The sequence below is a fragment of the Pteropus alecto genome, unplaced genomic scaffold (genome assembly GCF_000325575.1).
Source record: "Pteropus alecto unplaced genomic scaffold, ASM32557v1 scaffold12, whole genome shotgun sequence".
NCBI lineage: Eukaryota > Metazoa > Chordata > Mammalia > Chiroptera > Pteropodidae > Pteropus > Pteropus alecto.
Window position 1 is genome coordinate 9,679,137 of NW_006432669.1, and position 21,440 is coordinate 9,700,576.

At 31.2% G+C, this 21,440-nt stretch overlaps 1 protein-coding gene across 2 annotated transcripts in view; it reads left to right on the plus strand.

Moving 5' to 3' along the window:
- Positions 1-21,440, plus strand: part of DYNC2H1 (dynein cytoplasmic 2 heavy chain 1) — a 258,081-nt gene that overhangs the window by 134,737 nt on the left and 101,904 nt on the right. For both annotated transcript variants that reach the window (XM_025043743.1, XM_006907520.3), the window contains exons 71-75: positions 5,277-5,342; positions 7,100-7,150; positions 7,925-8,002; positions 11,858-11,989; positions 12,979-13,051. In XM_025043743.1, coding sequence (XP_024899511.1) covers positions 5,277-5,342; positions 7,100-7,150; positions 7,925-8,002; positions 11,858-11,989; positions 12,979-13,051 — 400 coding nt within the window. The remainder of the gene's footprint in view (positions 1-5,276; positions 5,343-7,099; positions 7,151-7,924; positions 8,003-11,857; positions 11,990-12,978; positions 13,052-21,440) is intronic.

The following is a 21,440-nucleotide window of genomic DNA, read 5'->3' on the forward strand; positions in this document are numbered from 1 at the left end:
GTCTCTCACACCTGTTAGAATAGCTATAATCAACAGGACAAGTAATAACAAATGCTGGAGAGGATGCAGAGAAAAAGAAACCCTCATACACTGCCGGCGGGACTGCAAATTGGTACAGCCGCTATGGAAAACAGTATGGAGGTTCCTCAAAAACCTAAGAATTGATCTACCATATGATCTGGCAATCCCTCTACTGGGTATTTACCCCAAAGACTTGAAAACCCATATCCGAAAAGATATTTGCATACCGATGTTCATAGCAGCATTATTCACAGTGGCCAGGACATGGAAGCAACCGAAGTGACCTACGGTAGTCAATTGGCCAAAGAAGCTGTGGAATATTATATACAATGGAATATTAGCCATAAGAAGAGATGAAATACTGCGACAACATTGATGGACCTTGAGATAATCATGCTGAGCAAAATAAGCCAGACAGAAAAAGTTGAAAATCACATGATATCACTAATATGTGGGATATAAACCTAAAAGCAACAAAGAAACAGGACAAAGAGAGACTCATGGACATGGACTATAGACTAGTGGTTACCAGAGGGTAGGGGGTGGGGGAAGAGGAGGGAGGTAGGCATGGTAAAGGGGGTCAAATATAGCGGGGTAGGAGGAGGGCGAAGTGGGTAAAGGGGATCAAATATATGGTAGCTAAATGAAACTGGACTCTGGGTGGTAAACACAATAGAATATACTGATGTCAAATTATAATGTACACTGGAAAATTATTTAATTGTATTAACCAGTGTTAATCCAATAAACTTAATTTAAAAAAAAATGTATTTTCTCTAGAATATTAGAAAAATAAAAAGATTCTAAAAAACAAAAATAAATAAATAATTTGATTATATATATGTGTGTATATATACACATATATACATATACACACATATGTATATATGCGCGTGTGTGTGTGTGTGTGTGTGTGTATGTATATTTAAGTTAGGCTAAAGCCAGCATTTTGTTGCACAAGGAAAGAGCTTATAAGGCTTAATGTCCTTAACATTTTAGTACCCAACTGGAATTTTTCATTGCCTGTCTTAAGTAATACTTTTCTATTGTGAGCAGCTAAAAACACTAAAGGAAAAAAAAGAGCTATGGTTTATAAATCTTAAGACATATTTTTAATTGATGGAATATCTGTTTTGTAAAATTCATAGTTTTGTATCAGTGATATTAAACTTATTTAACATGAATTCAGCAGTCTATAGAGTTTTAGCAGTGAATAAAAATTCAGAAAACATATTAATTGTAAAGCAATCAGGTACATTTCTCAAGATTTAGCAATATAATCTTACTTAGGATGGAATGAATTTCATATTTTAGTGAAAGCTTTTTGGGCTTTTAGCAATCAGCATTACTTTAAACTGCCTGCTAGCGTTTCTCTCATGTTGATTTTGCTGTTGTGTTGGTGATAGCATTATGGCAACAATAGACTCTTGAACTAGAGAGAGGCTAAGATTATTAGTATTCACATCACATTGAAGTGAAAGTAACTCGATCTGGAATAAAAAAATGATTGACTCGTAGCATAAAATTTAGACTTTTAATACAATAAACCAAACATAGAAAACTGTCTAGCAATTTCAGTTTAGATAATTGGCTATGTCATTTTTTAATTTTTTTAAGAGATGAACAATGTTTCAGTAACCTAAGTATTTTAGGCAATTATAGGATAAGTAGCATATTTAGTTTCCCAAAATTGATGATTATAATAAAATTGTGTATAAGTTAGTACTTTTTACATATTATTTCTTCATCTCAGTTTATCATTTGGAATAGATACAAAATAATGGAAGTTGTTGGAGTGTTAAATAATTTCTAACTATATTGTATGAGAATATGGAAAAGGATTGGAAGGAAGGTTAGGAGAACATATATTCTTGTTGTTTTTCTTTCCTTATGGAAGTATTATCTAATAGAGAGATCTGAAATCTTATAGGAAGACTGGTGAGATATGAATAGAAGTTTCTTAATGCAAACTCCTTGTAAGTTTATGCCTCTGTAGCTCATCTTGCCTCTCTCTCCAAATGAATTTTCTGGCTGACTGAGCAAAATTCAGGTGAATGTTATGTTTTAAAAAACAAATAATAACAACTTTTCATGATCGTATTGATTTTACAAATCATTTAATTTGGATTCTGGCATTTTTTCCCTATCAAAATGTGTTTTCTTATAAGTGTTGGGTGTTCAAAAATTTTTTAACCTGTAACTATTAAAGTGAATTTTAATAATTTAGATTATTTTCTTCTGCTTAGATAACTTTGAACCTTTTAGCATTATATCTAACATTTTAGATTTCTGGAAGAATATTTGAATGTGCATAGAATTGTTCGTTAAAATGTATGATTTACCTTCAAGCACAAGTGAGAGTACTCAAGTTCTATGCTATCAACTTCTTTGAGATTAAAGCAAGATTTTTCTTCATATCTGCTTTATACTTTTTCATTGAACACATTTGAAAGCAGTGGATGTTTGTAAAGTAGAGAGAACGGAATGAATCAATTATGCTTTCTACTGCTTCTTCGTCTCTGACAATTGTGGAGTTCATGGAATATTTTTTAAATAAATTTCCTTTCCAATATTATGTATTTTATCATTTTACTGTAAAGCAGATAGTTATCCATCACCCTTTAAGACTTACAATGTTCCAGGCACTATGTAAGTGCTTTGCATATATTGTGATTTAATTTCTACAACAATCCTATTATGTAAAGGAGGAAACCAAGATTTAGAGCTGGTAACCTTTCTCTAGGTTCCTCAGATGAATGGTGGAGCTAGAATTCAAACCCATTTAGTTTGATACTGAAGACTTCTTGCTAATAGGATGTGAATGAAACCATTATATCTGGAAATGTGAACTTAATATCAACTATAAAGATGACTTTAAGATTCTCTCACATTGTATTAATTCTGTTCTAATAGTTTCACCGTTTTTGAATATTTAGTAGAGTATTGTGATGGCATGGAATGTGTGGCTGACTTATACCATCTAGTAGTTTACCATCTCTTACTGATTTTTCTATTTAGTTAATTACATAAATGATCATTTGAAATTTTGCTTATTATATATTTCCTTCATATTAAATTATTTTATAATGGAACCTAAGTATACTGAGATAAATTGACATTGAATTAAAACACTCAAATTTTCTAATCTGATATGCAGTGTAGATCAAAGGTATTAGAGGTACAAAATATTTTCTCAACTCTGGATATATTGATAGGGTGTTTTTTTTTTTCTGAAATAAGTTTCAGAAAATCCTTAAACTTGATCTATTTGTTATTAATTTTACTTCAGTTTAATTAGAAAGAATGTTTTCTGTCTCTCAGTAAGTTATATTCTTAGGTTTATTCCTAATTATCATTGTTCTTCATTATAATATGATTGTAACTTATGAGTGAAAGGATTCATTGGTACAACTGGGCAACCAGATATCTGCTATAAACAGCTTTCTTCTGCCATCTCTAGGTTGGAAAACATAGAAGTTCCTGGTTTGCTTTGCTTAGGTCATATGGCATCCCTTGTATCATTATTTGTGGTACAAATTCATATAATTGGCTCAACTATGATTATATGCCTACCCCTGAAGGCAGGTGTCTTCTGTGACCAAAAAATGAAGAGAAGGGTAACCATCATTACCCATTTATTGAGGAAATGGCTAAATAAATATAGTAATGTTGTGTGTGAATTTGTGTGTGTGTGTGTGTGTGTGTATATATATATATATATATTTGTAATAAAGAATTAACTATATTTTCAAGTTATAAAGCCTTCAAAGTAATACATTTATTATCTTATTTATCTTAATCATTTTTTTCCTTAGATAAAGGCTGGTTTTATAATCATTTTAAATATCCATTAATTTATAAAATAAGCATCTTAGTGGCTTATTTAGCTCGTCACTATTTAACCTCAAACCTGAATTCTGAAACTTCTAATACCTAAGAGCACACTACACATCTCCTCAAATAACATCTCTTTCTTTTTATAATATTTTAAATCACGTGGTAGCTATTTTATACACATGATAGTTGGTTGTAACTTTTTTTTTACATACCTATGTGATGGTCATCTGCTTCCAATTTTTATATTTTGAGGATTTTTTTTTTACTCATTGACTCTATAGTTGTGAACATGTTTGTTTTTTATTTCCTTGCTTAATCAATAGATATTTATTGAGCACTTGCTATGTGTATATACAAGCATATACAACATATGCTTTTATAAGATAATTCTTTTGTAGTATATTATTCAAGACACTAAATCTTTCCTACAGAGGGGTGATTTTCTTGCAAGCTGGGAGATCACTTGCTTGTAGTATTTACAGGAGGGGTTTTTTTAATATGTTGTATCTTAATATCCTTATATTTATCTCTGTATTTATAATTATATGTACTTATTAGATATAAATAAAATATTATTTACAATATAGGAAAAGCTAAATACAATGTTTAAATAAGAATATGGTAGGAAAGATGGTGCTTCAGTAGATGAATATTTTTTGTTAGTAAACATTTACTGTTTGTTTTTTATAGAATCGATATAAGCTTAGTTTAGAAAGTTTTAAAAATAAACATAAACACCTAAGTAAAAGAAGGAAATAGCCTATAATCTAAAAAATAAATCACTAATAAAAATTTTGACATCTTTTTTATATTTTTATGGATATATATCTATGTATGTTTATATAAACATTCTTTCTCTCACAATATGGGTTATACTATGTATTTTGATTTGAACACTTAGGTTATTACAGTTTTTCCTCCACTATAAACAATCTTGCAATGAATATCCTTATTTCTTATCTAGGAGTACATATATGATCTCTTTGCATAATTTCTAGAAATGGAATTTATTGATTTAGGGATATACAGATTGTTCAAGAGCATATAGACATCGCAATGACAAATTGGAGATCACTAATACAATTATTAATTACTAATTTAAGTTGATCTGGCTAGTAATGTCTAATTCAAACCTTACAACTGAATTTCAGGTAGCTAAATAAATCTTTTATTTTTAATGAAATGTAAATGATGATTAATCCTTAGCACTCTCTCTAAAAATTTTAGCACACACTCTATCCTCCCCACCCCCAGCTTAGAAGTGTTTTATGTAGGTGTTATCTGAATAGTCATTTCTCATATTGATAAATGTAGATAATTTGAAGACAATACAGATTTTGTGAATGGAAATTTAAGGACTATACTTTTACAAAACACAAATTTAGAAAAAGAAAGATAACATCTGTTATTTTTTTCAGGCTGATCAATTGATGTTCGCTTTGCATTTTGTTCGAGGCATGCATCCTGAACTTTTTCAGGAAAACGTAAGTTGAAGTAAATGTTAGAGTTAACATAGAAATTTGGTAATGGGTAGATTTATGGTTAGATTAGAAATTATCTTAGGCTAGAAATTATATATCAGCCTATTAATTTTTTACTAAGTTAGAAATTTAGTGTAAGATGCTCATTTCCAGTTCTACTCCCCTCTGGGTGGGCCCAGTATTCTGAAGTGATGGTAAGACAGAAAAAGAAATGTAAGTAACTTACTCAAACTGCCTAGATTTTTTTGAATACAAGTCCACTTACTCAGGAAAATCAGGCTTCCTGTATTTCTGGGTTAAGCAATGAGACTGAGAAATATGAAAAATGAAACAATATGGGTATACTGCTACATTATTTATTACCTTCACTTACTTGTTCAGAGTTAGGGGAACAAGAAAGTGAGCAGTTTTCAGAAGCTTCCTTGAGCTGCAGACTTATGTTAATTTTTAATGTATAATTTACCTTTATGTATGACTTCATTTCTAGGCTGCCATATTATACCCTCTCAAACTTGAAAAGAACCTCCTTCAAGCTAGAGCTAACTAATCTGTCTCTTGTGTGCTTCTAATATTTAAAAAACCATATTTATGATTTTTTTTCACTATTATGCCATTGTCATAAAGTGAGAATCCATTAGTTAAGGTGGGAGAGAGTAGTTATATAGACAAAACAATTTTGACCTGGTAATATTTAACTATTTGATCAGATTTTAATTATGTTCTGGGTTTCCCTCATTTAAATAGTTAAAAGAACACAGACTATTCCACATGCTTATTATGTTTGCTCTTGATTTTTCTCTACTTCCACGTGTTCTGGCTGACTTGTTATTTTATTAACTTGACTCTTTTTGTTTCTACTATTAACTTTGATGCCTTAACTTCCTCCTGTGTAATGTTTTTCACTATGATGAATATGGCCCACACTGTATAAGACTTAATATTACCTGTATTTCTTCCCTGGAGTATAAATAAATTATCACTGGGGAAGGAAAACATTTTTCTTTGACTGATATATAGTATAATAATCATTCACATTTTATTTATTCGTGATTATATAATTAAGTAAGAAGAGTGAGTGGTAAAGGTGGATGGAGGCAGGAAGTATGTGACTTTGGTAATTTTTTCATATACAGCTCTCAAATTTTAATATGTATTTACTGACCAGTGTGTAACAAGTAATATGATAGTGCTGTTATTATCTGATTGGGGGAACCTAGGGTGAAGACATAGATTTTCTTAGAGTACTGGATTTCATAACAGTTGACGAATTTTGATTCTGTGGATTAAAAAAAAAAAGGAATAACGACAGTCTCCCCTCAGTCAATTGGAAAAAATAAATTAATGCAATTACTTTTTTCTGTTTTTTCCCAACATATACAATTCTTAAACTTTTGGTGCACCTTATTGTTTATCTTTTAGTGAGGAATAGCATATACTAGAACAAATTAATAGGTAGTGACAGATGCCAATTGATGAACATGACATTTACATTTTTAGATGTTGGGACACATATATACATAATGTAGTTTTTGTTTTAATGAAATTCTTAGTAGATTTCATATTAATGTTTTATCTTGGTAAATGAACTTACAATGTACTAGAAGTAGGAAGATGTGAAAGGAGGTTTTTGTTTGTTTGTTTGTTTTTTAACCTGCATTAGAAAGCTGCATTGTGAGCCATCTTATAGGAATATTAAGAAAGTTTTATTAATTGGTTAGTATTTTTATGTTTTTTGTGTTCCTCATATTTTTATTCAATAGGAATGGGATACGTTTACAGGTGTAGTTGTTGGAGACATGTTGCGGAAAGCTGTAAGTAAAAATAATAAAATAATTCTACTCTTAGTGAAAATAGTTCTGGCTTAGACTTTATGAAATATAATTTACTTCAGAGACCTTTAAATTATTATTGAATTTATACTTTAATTAGAGGAATAAGTCCTTGTCTCTATTGCCCTTCTATAAAATGGACCTAAATATATATTTTTTTATCCTTGAAGACATATTTTTTTGAAAGCAATTTTAATTAATTACTGAGAAATTAATATACTTTCTTTTTTCATTATATATGTTTTGCTCCAAGAACACTTTTATAATCCTAAGAAAATCAAATCTTATAACTAGAAAATTTTTCTTATGTAACTGAAGTTTAAAAATTACTTTTTAAAACTTTTGATAACTTTATTCAAATTTAGATTCTTGTCTAGTAATTTTCTGTTTGACATGTAATGGATAATATTATTCTTTAAAGGATCATACCCAAACTATAATGCAAAACCTAGATTATGTCTGAAATGCAAGATATAATTAAAAATAATATAATTTTATGGCAGTTTCTTATTACATTTTTTCTGAAGTTTCACAGAAGATTAAGCACAGTGAAAATGAATGCAATATTTGTCTAAATGTTTATACATTATGTAATATAGAATTTAAAATATTGACATAAAATTCAGTAAAAAAAATAACACATAGAATGAGCTTTTTAAAAAAATATTGCTCATAAAATTAGTTAGTCAATTGTTGAATTTTTGTAAGTTGGAATTTTACCAAATATACCAAGGATGATAATTGCTCTTATTAAAGGACTCCCAACAAAGAATACGTGATCAACTTCCATCTTGGATAGATCAGGAAAGAAGCTGGGCAGTAGCAACATTAAAGGTATTTTTTTTCCTACCATGAGGGATATTTAAATTTTTTCTGTATTTGAGTTATTTCTGTTTATATTTTTTATGTGTTTCTTATTCATACTCAGTGTTGCTGTTTCTGTCAATATGATATAAAATCTCTGGGTAAAAAGATATCAAAGAATCATTCTGATTAGTTCTTTAATCAATTATTAATTACATTTTTCATTCAACATATATATCTTGAGTCTCTACATTGCACTCGATTCTGTGCTGTATACCCACAGGGAATATAAAGATAAATAAGTAAAAGATCCTCTAATATGACAGGTGGAAGCTTTATGTATACAATAATTCAGGATTGATAATGAGATGTAGTCTAATGCTTATATTGAAAAGAGTTCAAAGTCATACTCTCTTACTTCTACTCATCTTTTAAATATCTCTCATATTTAGGTCTTCTCCAGGCTTGCAATCACTTTCTTTGTTTTGGCTGTTGTTATTCAACTGGATTTATCAAGTAGACCCTGCTTCTAATCTCAGACCTCTCCATTTTATTCTATCCTTTATGTTTTAAAGTTTACTTTATAGTAGTGCCCTATTTAAAACTTTTTAATGTTTTCTTATTACTCATAGGGTGAAGTCCATGTTTTTTGATAATATAGAAGATGATCTATGATCTGTTCCTTACTTGAGTCTTCAATTTTATTTCCAGTCCATCCCCTCAATGTTTCTTGTATTTCCTGGTTCCATTATTCCTTCTACCTGGAATACCTTTTGACTGTTTTTACTGTAAAAGAACTATTTTTTAAAACTTACCCAAGGCATTACCTCCTATTTGACTTTTTGCATGATTTTTCCATGCTATCTTTTCTATCAAGATATATCTTGAACATTTCTATATCTTAGCACCTACCATACTGATACAAAATTATTTGTTATGTCTGCCTCTTCTCCTAGTAGGTTTAAATCAATTTAAATTAGAATTCTTGCCTTATTAAACTTTACTTTCCTAACATTTAGTGTAATACCTGACTCACTTATTCTTTCGTTTATTCAGTGAGTGCCTACTATATGCCAGATGTATGGTCAATTATTGTTTCTTTTTTTGGTTAAACAAATTAAGGTTATGAGTAGACAAACTAATGACACATGGGTAAGGTAAATTTTGCATTGTTCATATATTCCACAGGGACAACATATTTATTAAGTATTTATAATATGCTGGTTGAGGATGGAGAATACAGATAATAAAAAAGTCTTGGTTCCTACTTTCTAGGAGTTTATTACCTAGTGTAGGAAATGTTTTTTAAAACAATTTTAGAATGTAAAAAAATGGAAAAATAGTGAGAATTCAAAGGGATTTCTGAATTATTGGGAAGGGCCTCTGAACTATCTCATGTACTCCTAATAGCAAGATTAATAATATTGATATGATACAGATAATTATTGTTCAAACAGTTGATTTACTGAGAGTTACACTTGAGGATAAATCTTACAGTGTTCACCTAAAAATTGTAATGATGCTTCTTCCACATATTCATTTCTATTTAAGTAAAGAAATATAAAACATTTAGGAAAGGCAGTTTTACTATTCAGAAAAGTTTTATAGTATACATTAATGTTTTATTATCATTTCAGTTTGTAAAACATTTTCAAACAAATTATCTTAATTATCACAAAAACGCTAAGAGATAGGTATTAACTCTCTTTTTACAGTTGAGAGAGTCAATAGTAGTGAGTTATTGAATGAAGGAATCTAAGGTTTCTTTTAAATTTCATACATATTTTTGAGGACCTAATATGTACTAAGCATCATGTGAAATACTTTAGATGCATTATCTTAACACAATAACCTAATGATGAGGTAATAATTATGCCTGTTTTAGGGAAGAGGAAACTGAGGTGTAGAGAGGTTAAATAATTGACCCAAGATCGAATAGCTACGCTGTTTTGCAGCTATGATTTCAATTTAGGCATTTCAACACAAAGTCCATGACTTCAATATCTAAGTTTTTCAAATATAATGTTTTCTTTCTCTCTCTCTTCTCTTTCTTCCCTCCCTATCTCTCTCTCTCTTTTTTCCCCTAGTGTTAATTGGGTGGTGAGGATTGGGGCATGGGGAAAAAAAGCAGTTCAGAAACGTAACTCTTAACAATTCTGTGTTCTTTACCCAGGCCAAAATGTTGTTTTTGTGGGGAATAAAAGACAAATACAGTTCTTTCAAAATCTATACATGTTTTCATTCCTCTTTTTCTCCCCCTGATTGTCTTTCGAACTGTTATAATAGTACAGTAGCACATAGCAAAAACAATAAAAGTAGCTAGTGTTTACTGGTGACTATGTTCAAGGCATTATGAAGAATTCGAAAGTGGATTATCTCACTAAATATATTCAACACTATTGAGGTTGCTGCTGTTTTTGTCCCCATTTAACAGCTGAAGAAACTAAGGCACAGAGTGATATAGTCACTTTTTTATGGTCACTTACAAAACAGAGTCAAGATTCGAAATCGGGCTTTTTGCTGCAGAGTCTGGGATTTTTACCACTAGTCTTTACTGCCTTTATTTCATAAATGTTTGTTGAATAAAATAAATAAATTCTGTAGTATAGCACTGATTGTTTTCTTTATTAATCATTTATTTAGTGCCAACTACTAGTTAGCATAGTGCTGGTGGAATGACAAATATATACTTTGTAATATAAAAAAACTATGCATTGAATAAATACATTACAGAGTAAATAACAAATAATTATCTTGTGATGTGGTTGGTGCCATAATAGACCAATACCCCTGGCAATTTAACCCAGTGTCTAACATGCGGCCAGAAGGCTTTCTAACTGTATGTAGACTATCTGAAATTTCTGGCCAGATACATGATGATTATATAATATACAGCACATATAAATTAGTGGCAGTGGAGCCTTATATACTAATTGTCAGTAAAGTTAATAGAGTACTATTCAGTGTTATTCTAATAGGATTAGATAATTTATTTAAAAAATTGAAATATACTTAGTTAATTTTCTGCTGTATAAGTTTAATTTTAGTTAAATTACATAGTGAAATTTAGGCAATATAATGGATTACTTAGAAATGAATATAGATATTTGGATAAAGCATCCATAAGTACTTGATTTATATTTGTCTCACATGAAGTCCTAATACTGCAGATATAGATCTTCCAAATTCACCATCATTTTCAAAAAATTCTCCATCTATATACATTTAAATTTCTGATCTTGTAGCTCTGTGAAAAAAGTTTGGAAGAGAGAATACTACTTGAGAGACAGGGAATACCTCTGAAAGATGATATTGTTAAGGAAAATCTCTGAAAGATGATATTGTTTAAGGTGAATATTGAATGCTGAGTAGAAATTTAGAACATTAGAGGCAAAGGCAACAATATGTTCACAAATTGGGGCAGAAATGAATATGGTTTAGAAAAACATGCTTTGTTAAGGATTTGATATTCATATGAAATTTGGCATATTTTTACAATCTAATGAACTTAATTGTGACAATGCTTAAAATTTGCACTTGTATATGTCAGTTATACCTCAATTAAAAAAATGCACTTGTTTTTAATGAAAACATTCTTTTCTCCACAAGGTGGTGATAGATAGGTACAAATATTTTTACCAGATTTAACAAGGATTGATTTAATACTATTTTGAAATACCTCCTTTTATTTAATTCTTGATTGAATAAGTAAGTCTACCATACTATTTCTGACCTAGAAATGATTAGATAAGCTAACAAAAAAGTAGAAAACAAGTGATAAATACTTATTAATAATTGATTCCATTTCCTTTTTTTAGTAATACATGTACATATATATTTATGTTGGCTTGTAGCTCACTATATATGGTTATTTTTATTTCTTAGATTGCTCTCCCCAGTCTTTATCAGACCCTCTGCTTTGAAGATGTAGCTCTGTGGCGTACTTTTTATCATAATTCAATGTGTGAGCAAGAGTTTCCATCTATTCTTGCAAAGAAAGTTTCCTTATTTCAGCAGGTAAGTTATCTAAATGCATAAAGTTATTTAATGTTCCTCTTGTCGTTTAGAAGCCATTTAAATGAAAGCTCTGCCTTGGGTGTCACATAACAGTGTGACATATGTGGGGAAGGACTTTCTGCTAATGCCGTTTATCATGACAGTGAAATCACTGGCAAAATTTCTGGGTAAGGGCATCTCCTGCTGTAGCTTTTATTATTCCTTCTGAGTTTGACCCAAGGGTGATTTTGCAATAGAGAAAATATCTTACAGAAGAAAATTAAGATCTAGATTGTACAAGTTCTTCACTTATTTGGCCAGGTTCTATCTAAGGAAAATACCTCATGGTGAGGAACAGATTTTTTTTCCCATTCTATTTCAAAATAGAATGATGAAACCTACTGATGGGTTCTACTCAGTCTTTTAGGGGAGGCAAAAGGCTTAGAATTGAAAAGCTCTGTAGAGGTTGATACTCCAGGAGTAACCCTTCCATTTCCTGGAAGTGGTCCTGTCCCCTGTACATATTTTTTTGTGAATTCTATTTTACCAAGTATGTTTAAAAAACAAAAAGAACAAAAGAAAACTTTATTGGAAAACATATACATGATTAAGCATAAAAATAGTGATTTGAAAATTTTAGGCAAGATTTTGGGACTCTGTTCTGCTGTCATCAGAAGTGCCTTACCTACATACCCTATTTTCACCTGGCATTTGGCCCTTTATTAGATCCTGAAGAAGTAGCTAACTTATGACCATTACATGATGATGTTTACTTTTGTTGGTAGGTTTGAGGAAATAAATGGATTTTAGTAGTGTTTTGGCTATTAAAGATGTGTCTGCGATTATACCTATTGTGACAGTTTGAAGCATAGTAAATGTTGTGAAACAGTTATAAGTAATCACATATTTTAGTAAACATTTGTTTAATTAATTAACATTAACTATTGTTTAGTTAAAAAAACTGTTGTGAGAACTTTATTATTTAAAAATATCCTGAACTTTATTTTAAGGTTCTTGTGGTACAGGCTCTCAGACCAGACAGACTGCAAAGTGCCATGGCTTTGTTTGCATGTAAAACTCTGGGTAAGTGTAATACTTTTCTAGAATTAGACCATTGACCTGAATTATTTGTTTTAAATTTACATGTTATTTTATGCTGACCTCAGTTTAGAAGATTATAGTTCTTTTTTTCCTTCATTCTACTTATTTTACAATCATTCTACTTATTTCCTTCATTCTACTTATTTTACAATTATTAAAAAAATAATTCTTTGTATGACCATGCTCAATGTATTTGATGCATAATTGACATCCTATATTTATTTAGTGAAGGTATTTGAAGTTTTAAAAATTATTTTCTTATGGAAGCACTTTAGACATTTAGATATTTGTCCAAGAGGACTTTAAAGCAGGGAATCGAACGTTTTATTTAGACAATTACAGATACCATTGTCTTAGGGGAAAATAAGCCTTCAAAATGAGTTATTTTTGCCCTAATACAAAAAATGAAAATTTGTGGGTCTTTCAGATTATAAACAAACTATGAAATACATTTAAGTCTTTCATATATTCTTATCTGAAGAATTAAAAGTTATCACTCACTTGAAAAATAATAAACTATACCTTATTTCCATTTGCACAAGAAATTTTGAAAAAACTGTGTTAAGGAAAGATTATGAAAAGTATTTTGGTTGAAGCATAGAATCATCTAAGAATAATGGATCTTTACTATTCTAAACTGCAGATTTGTTAGAAATATTTTGGAAATGGAAAGTCTGGCATAGCTAAAATAGTATGCTGACATTTATTTCTAGAAATTCTTTATTTCTATTTAATTTTTCCATATATATGTATATGAAATTTATGTAGAAACTGTTTTTTATTCATTGTAACTTACATATATTCCAATCAAGTAAGCCTAACATGCATGTTTTATGCATGTTTCTCTAAATTCGATTTTCTTATATAAATAAGCTTAGCACAGAGTTTTATGAAATTGAAAAACTATACTGGATCTTCCATGCTTCTCACAGAGAAACTTTACAGTATTGAATAATCATTCTTCTGTTAGTTTATAAAACTGTTATAATTGGTTATATCATGGTGTTATTTTGAGAAATTGTCTCTTTAGATGGTCAGTTTTACTCTAGCGAATACATTCTTTCATTTAAATTTGAATGTTCATAATGATAATAATCATAGCTAAAACTTAAATAGCTCTTACTGTAGGTTAGGTACTAGTCTAAGTGCTATACATGTATCAGCTCTTTTAATCCTCACAGCAGCTCTACAAGGGGCTATTTTTATATCTATTTAAAGATGAGGAAACAAGATCACACAGCTAATAAATGACAGAATTCAAACCTAACTCCAAAGCCTGTTCTTATTAAATACTGAAAGAGTCAAATTTACTCTCAGTTTAAAGAGATATTACTAGTGCATACTAATATAAAACAGTCTCTTTAAACCTTAAAGTTATTCTATACACATATTCATTTGTAACCTACTGTATCAGTTTCCTAGGGCTTCAATAACTACCACAAACTAGATGGCTTCAGACAACAGAAATTTGTTGTCTTAGACTTTTGGAGACAAAAAGCCCCAAATCAAGTTGTTGTCAAAGCCTTACACTATTGAAACCTGTAGGAGAATTCAGGATTCTTCCTGCCTCTACCTAGATTCTGGAGGCTTGCTGGCAATGGCAATCTTTGGTCTTCCCTGGCCACAGCTGCTTAACTCATCTCTGCCTTCGTTTTCACATGATATTTTCTCTGGGTGTCTCTATTTTCACTTGTCTCCTTATAAGGTCACAAGCCATATTGAATTAGGGGCCTATCCTATTCCAGTATGAAAGTTAACTAATTGTATCGACAATGACCCTGTTCCCACATAAGGTTACATTCCAAGCTATTGGGGTTAGGACTTCAACATACCTTTTTATGGGGAATACAATACAACCCATAATATCTACAAACCCAACTTTTTACATAATGGCTGTCTTCTGCTTCACCTTCCACCAGGCCATGCATGTGCATGCACACTACACACACACAAATATTTTGAGGCTCCCTTTACCCTGGTCACTTGGTGAGTTGGTGATGGGTATATGGAAATGTGTCTGGCCGTACTGTGTGCTTTTCTTCCCTTGAGCGTGGAGAGGAAATGTCCCTGTTTATTCATCTCTGGTAGGATGTTTCTCCACTAGGTAATTTTTACTCATGTTGGGTAGAATGTTTATCCACCTAACTCTTGGTTGCAGGTTGAGATACCCATCTGAAACTCACTTAAATTAAAAAGGGCAAAAAGTATAACCAGTACTCAGAAAAGAAAGAGGTAGGGCTGGCCTCTGGGCCAACTGGTTTCATGGATTCAAACAACATCAAGAGACCTTCTTTCTTTGTCTCATCCTTGCAGTTTCTTTCTTCCCCATCCCTCCCCACTTTGTTTCTCTCTTTTGTTTGTCTTTATCTCTCTGTCTGTCATGTTCCTTCTAGACTTTTATTTAATTCCTGCCTGTGTTGACCTTAGCCTCAGGATTCATATATATTCTGGAGATAAGGCTGCCAACCTCCTGAGATATAATTTAAAGTTTGCAATTAAAGAGAACCTTCCCTCCAACTTCATCATCAAAAATTCTAGGGAAGGTACCTCTGCAGCTAATCGTATCAGAAATATATGGAATAGCAGTTTCCCCAAAAGAAGTCATGGGTGGGGGAGGGACTCTTACCAGAAATGGGGGAAGAAGTCCTGGTACAAAACGATAGATATCCATTATAATCAGCTTACATATAATCTGTTTTAACTAATTTTCATATTTAAGTAGTTTGATAGTTGAATCATTAATTTGTAAAGTTTATTTTGAGAGTCTGATTCTTTTAAGAGTTACAAATATTTAACTTTTGATTCTGAAGGATGAAGTAGTTGAACAAAGATATTAGTATCCATGTTAAAAGGTACTTATGAGCATACTATGTCTTGTAACTGAAAAATTTATCATGTTACCAAATATAAACATATATTGAGTAATAACTATATTAGTAGGTGTATAATAAATATGAAAATCAACTATTCCTATATTTACCACTTGTTAGCTGATTGAAGTAGCCTTTTGCTAATATTTTTGAGAAAATAAAAGCAATAAGATAGAAATTCTTTATTTCTCACCAAAAAACTACCTACTACCTGTATTGGTACCCATATTCATTCCACTTTTCCTTCTGTTCCTATGAATGAATGCCCTTTCTCCAACTAAAAGCCAACCTTTTTGCTCTTTTTTTTCCTAGTATTGTTTCCTCCTGCGTTATCAATTTCACCTTCTTTACTGGATCATTTCTGTCAGCATACAAACATATTTTAGTTTCACTTGTCTTAAAAATGCCTCCCATTGTCCTCTTCCCCTCTGTTGCGATCATTGTATTTCTTTATTTCCTTCCACAGCAAAACATGTTCAAAGTGTGTCCGTAATTAGGAGTACAGTGATCCATTATCTCAGCTCTTATTCTGTCTTTAATGCACTCTGTTTGGACTTCCATCCCTAAGGTTCTACAGTTGCTCTTGTCAAGGTTAATAATGTGTTCTTCCATATTGCTTGCTATCTGTGATTCTGTCTTACTTGATCTTTCAACAAAGTTGTTCATACTTCCATCTTTGAAAACTCTCCACTTTCTTCTCTTGATTATCATATTTCTTCTTTCATACCTCAACCTTTTTAGGGTTTTATTTTCTCACTGGCTGCTTCTCTGCATGTCTTCTAAATATTGAAGTAGTATTCTTTCCACTGCAGTCTTGTTCTGTTTTCCCTTCTTTCCTTCTTACACATTTTCTCTCTAGGAAACCTCACCCGGTCCCCAGCTTTAAATGTGATTAGTAAATTATTGACTTTTTTATCTCTTATTTCTATCCCTGACCTCTTCTTTAGAACTCTGTAGACTCATGTAACCAAATGCTTATTTGATATTTTCATGTGAATGTTACCCCACAAATTTAACATGACCAATGCAGAACTTTTGATCTCTCTGTACTAGCATCCACTCAGTTGCTCAAATCAAAAACCCAAAAGTAATCCTTTCTCTCTTTATTTTATATACATAATCTACTAGGAAGTCCTTTTAATTCTATCTCTAAAATTTACTCTGAATTCATTTATTTTTTGTCATTACTACAAACCTAATGCAAACTACCATCATCTCTCACCTCAGTTACTGCCATAGCTTTGGCTCTATCTTCAGAATATATTCAGAATCCCATCACTTCTCACACTTTCACTACCATCTACCACTTTGTTCAAGCCACTGTCCTATCAGCAGGATTATTACCATTCGGCCTTCTTTTTCTTCCCTGTTTCCAGTTTATTCTCAACACAGCAGCTAGAGTGTCTTTCGAAACGTGTTACATCCTCTGTTCAGACTCTTCTGATGGCATCTCATCTTTCTGAGTTCTTACTGTTTTACCTCTTCTTGTCCTTTGCTTCCCCTCAGATCTAATCTCCTACCATTCTCACTTTTGCTCAATCTTTTTCAACCTTAATAGCCTTCTCCCTGTCCTTCTAGTGCTTCAAGTGTGTTTCTGCGATCTCAAGACCTTACCATTAACTATTCCTGCTTCCAAGAGAGCTCTACCCTCAGTTATCTCACTTATTTCTCTGCTGGGATGTCATCTTTTCAGTGAAGATTTCCCTGAACACACTATCTAAAAATGACATACTCTTTTTCTCAGATCTCTATATCCTCCTTTACCTTGTTTGTTTTCCTCTGTAGCAGTTATCACCATCTAATACATTGTTATTAATTCATTTATTAATTGTTGGTCCCCCAACTAGAATATAAACTATATGAGGGAACAAATTTTGTTTTGTTCATAGTCGTGCCTTAATGCCTTAAACAGCTTCTGGACAGAGGCACTGTAAGTGTTAAGTCAGTGACTACCTTCTTAATTGGTCTCCCTATTTCATTTCTTGCATCTTCATTGCTCTGTTCTCTCCAGAGTGCTGTTATTTTTTAAAAACTTAAAACAGATCATCCTTGTTTTTTGCATAAAATCTCCAAAATCTTCTCAAAACATTTAGAATAAAATCCATCTTTCTTATATAAGCTTCTAAGGCCCCTTACAGTCTGGTCCCTGTTTACTTCTCTGACTTCATCTTGTGCCCCTCTTTCTTGCCCCCCGTATATTAGCTGTGGGAAAAATAGCCTTAGGACCTTTGTACCCTTTGTACTGTTTGCTCTGTTTTTCTTTTCTTTTCTTTTTTTTTTTTTTGGTTAATGGATGGCTACTCTGTATTATTCAGATGTTAACCTAAAATATTACATTTTCAGAAGGGTCTTTATGGCCCATCTCATCAGTACCAGCAATCAACCTGTTTTATTTCTCTACTTAGTAACACAATCTGATGTATTTCTAGCTTTCCTATATATTTATTGTGTTTATGTAGCTCAATTTGAGTTTAAGTGAAACAAGGCAATTTTTAGAGTTTTTAAAAGAGTCTATTATTTTCTCACTCATTTAGTCTTTAAAAATATGTTCTTTTTGTCACATGCACATAACCTATTTTATTGATTTTGTAGTTTGACCCTTTATCAACTGTTTAGATTACTTCTGTTAGGGTACTATTTCATTTCCAAATTAAATAACATTTAAGGTTTGACAGCATTAAGTAAAGGCCTCATGCTATTCAGATGCTTTGAAGGTTTAATATATTTCTAAAACCAGACTTTACTTATTTCTAAGCAAAAGTTATATATACTGGTGGATGGCTAGATGACTTTATTTTGTCAAGTGGATTTATTAATACAGGTTTATATAAAATTGGAGTTTTTATTGTATAAGTTTTAAAACTTCAGATTGCTGGAGAATTATAAGCATGTGTCTTTTTTAATCCAGTTTTAAAGATTTGATTTCAAATGTAATTTCTTCAGCATCATTCGTATGTAAAGATTTTTATTAAATTTTAGCAATGCTTTTATAATCTATTAACTTTAAAATAGTTACTTAAAAAGTGTTTATGAAAGCAATTTTGAAGATTTAAGTTAATAGGACAAACCTCAAAACTTCAGGCATATCACTTTTATATACTCCTACAAACCAAGCCTTATGTACTAGCAAAATCTACTACATTACTTTTTTAAAATAGCAGTTACCAGATGCAAATATTCTGACTTCTGCAATTTTGTTTTAATTTTGACTTTTTTTTATTAACTATTCTGAGCAAGATATTATAAGACATATTCCTAGAAGGTGCTGCAGTAGCTACTGGAACCAATAACTTATTACAACTTTTCTACCAAAAAGCCTTTCGAGCCTGCAATTTTCCTAGTTTTACAATCTTCTAATTCTCTTATTCAGGCTAATAACCCATCCCATGTACCTTGCTTCCATAGCTCCATCTGTGTCGTGCAGTCTGTGTCTAAGAGGAAAGGAATGCCATAAGGAAATGTGTATTCATTTTCTATTGTTTCTGTAACAAATGTCACAAATTAGCAGCTTAAAACAACATCCATTTATTATCTCACAGTTCTGTAGGTTAGAAGTTTGGAGGGCTCACCTGGTTTCTCTGCTCCAATTAACACAAGGCCCAATCCAGGTGTTGGCCATCTGGGCTCTTCTTGGGAGGCTCTGGGAAGAATCCATTTCCAAATGCATTTAGGTTCCTCACAGAATTCAGTAACATGGAATTGTGAGATTGAGATCGGCATTTCTATTTCTGTTGTTTGGAGTCCTCCTCTGTTGTTTGAGGCCACTTGCATTCTTTGGTTCGTTGCCCCCTTCCATGATCTTTAAAGCCAGCAATGGCAGATTGAGTCTTTCTCATGCTTCACATCTCTCTGACCTTTCCTTCTGCCTCATCTTTCCTTCTCTCTTCTTCTGCATCTCTTTGACTTTAGGTGGAGAAAATTATCTGCTTTTAAGAGCTCAAGTGATTAAACTGGCCCACGTAGATGATCCAGGATAACCTTAATCACATCTGCGGTATCCCTTCACAATGCATATGTAGGTTAGTGTTTGATTGAACAACCAAGGCATAGGAATCTTGAAAGGGATATCCTTAGAATTCTGCCTACCACAACTGTTTGACTTTTTTGTTTGTTTCTAGGCTTGAGTATTATTTTATTTTAAAAGAGTATTTTCCCATTTAATTGGTTTATGTATATTTAGTTAGATAGTAGTTGTTGCTTGGCCTTTTTATTGATGTTTGTGGTACATTTTTAGAGTTGTCTTTTCTCTCCAAGAAAGGAAGAATAATTTTGTACACCTGATGCTTATCAGTCTCTTTGTTAGGGAGGATGAGATAAAGGAGGAAGAATGAATGGATTATACTTACCACCTGTAATAGTTTGATGTTAATGTTTTACTTTCTTTATTCAGGTACCTTAAAAGTTCAAGATTTATAGTTATTCGTTTTTAAACTGCAAATTATTTCTTTTTTATTTTATCATAAAATATTCAGATAATAAAATAATTTATTTCTTTAAGTTATTTTTAGTTCTTTTTTTCCTTTGGAAAGAAATGATATTGTTTACAGATGCATTGTCAAAATACAGTGTAGTGATTTACAAGTAGTTCTACACTGTGATAATTCACAGTGCAGTGACCATTTTGGGCTCTTCAATTTAATTGAATAGTTTTCAGTGATTCACACCGACAGTTCTAATGGTATCATGACTTAAAATTACTTGGGTTAATAAAACCAATGATTATATACAGAGTCAATTCACTTAAAATGCTATAGAGATTTTATTGGAATTTTGTAGGCAGAATGGCTAACAGAATTCCAAGTAACATGAATTGTCTCCTATGTTAGCTAAAATGGCATGATATTTTTCATGATTTTTTCCTCTAATCCAGAATGTTCTAATACTGTGAAATTTGTATAAAATGAGTTAATGAATATATATTTATCTTCTGAGGAATTTTGATTGTAGAAGTAATAATTGAATTTACGCTAAGCTCTGGATATAAAATGGTGAACAAAACAGATATTGGAGTTTATAGTTTACATTTGTTAAGTTAAGAAACAGTATGCCATTTGAACCTATGTAATTTTATTAACTAATGTCACCTCAATAAATTTAATTAAAAAAAGAAATGGTATAGCAATCTGCATTAAAAAATTTTAAAAACAGTTTCTATATTGGCCTATATTTTCCAAATAAAACACATTTTAGTCATCTTTTTATATGAAAATATCTTTATATATATTTTGACATTTTTATCACATAATACATCTAAGTAGATGTCTATGAGAAGATATAGAGAAATAAAAAGATAAACACCTGTTATTCCATCATTCTGAAATAATCATCATTAACATTTTTACATAGGCATTTCTATTTAGGCACATTGATGTGTATATATTACAATAGGACTCATGTTATCTATTTTATTGAGTAATCTGCTTTTCAGTAAATCACCATTTTTGTAACTTTATTTCCATTATAAGGTTATCAGAAATTACTCATTTGGAGTCCTTAATGTG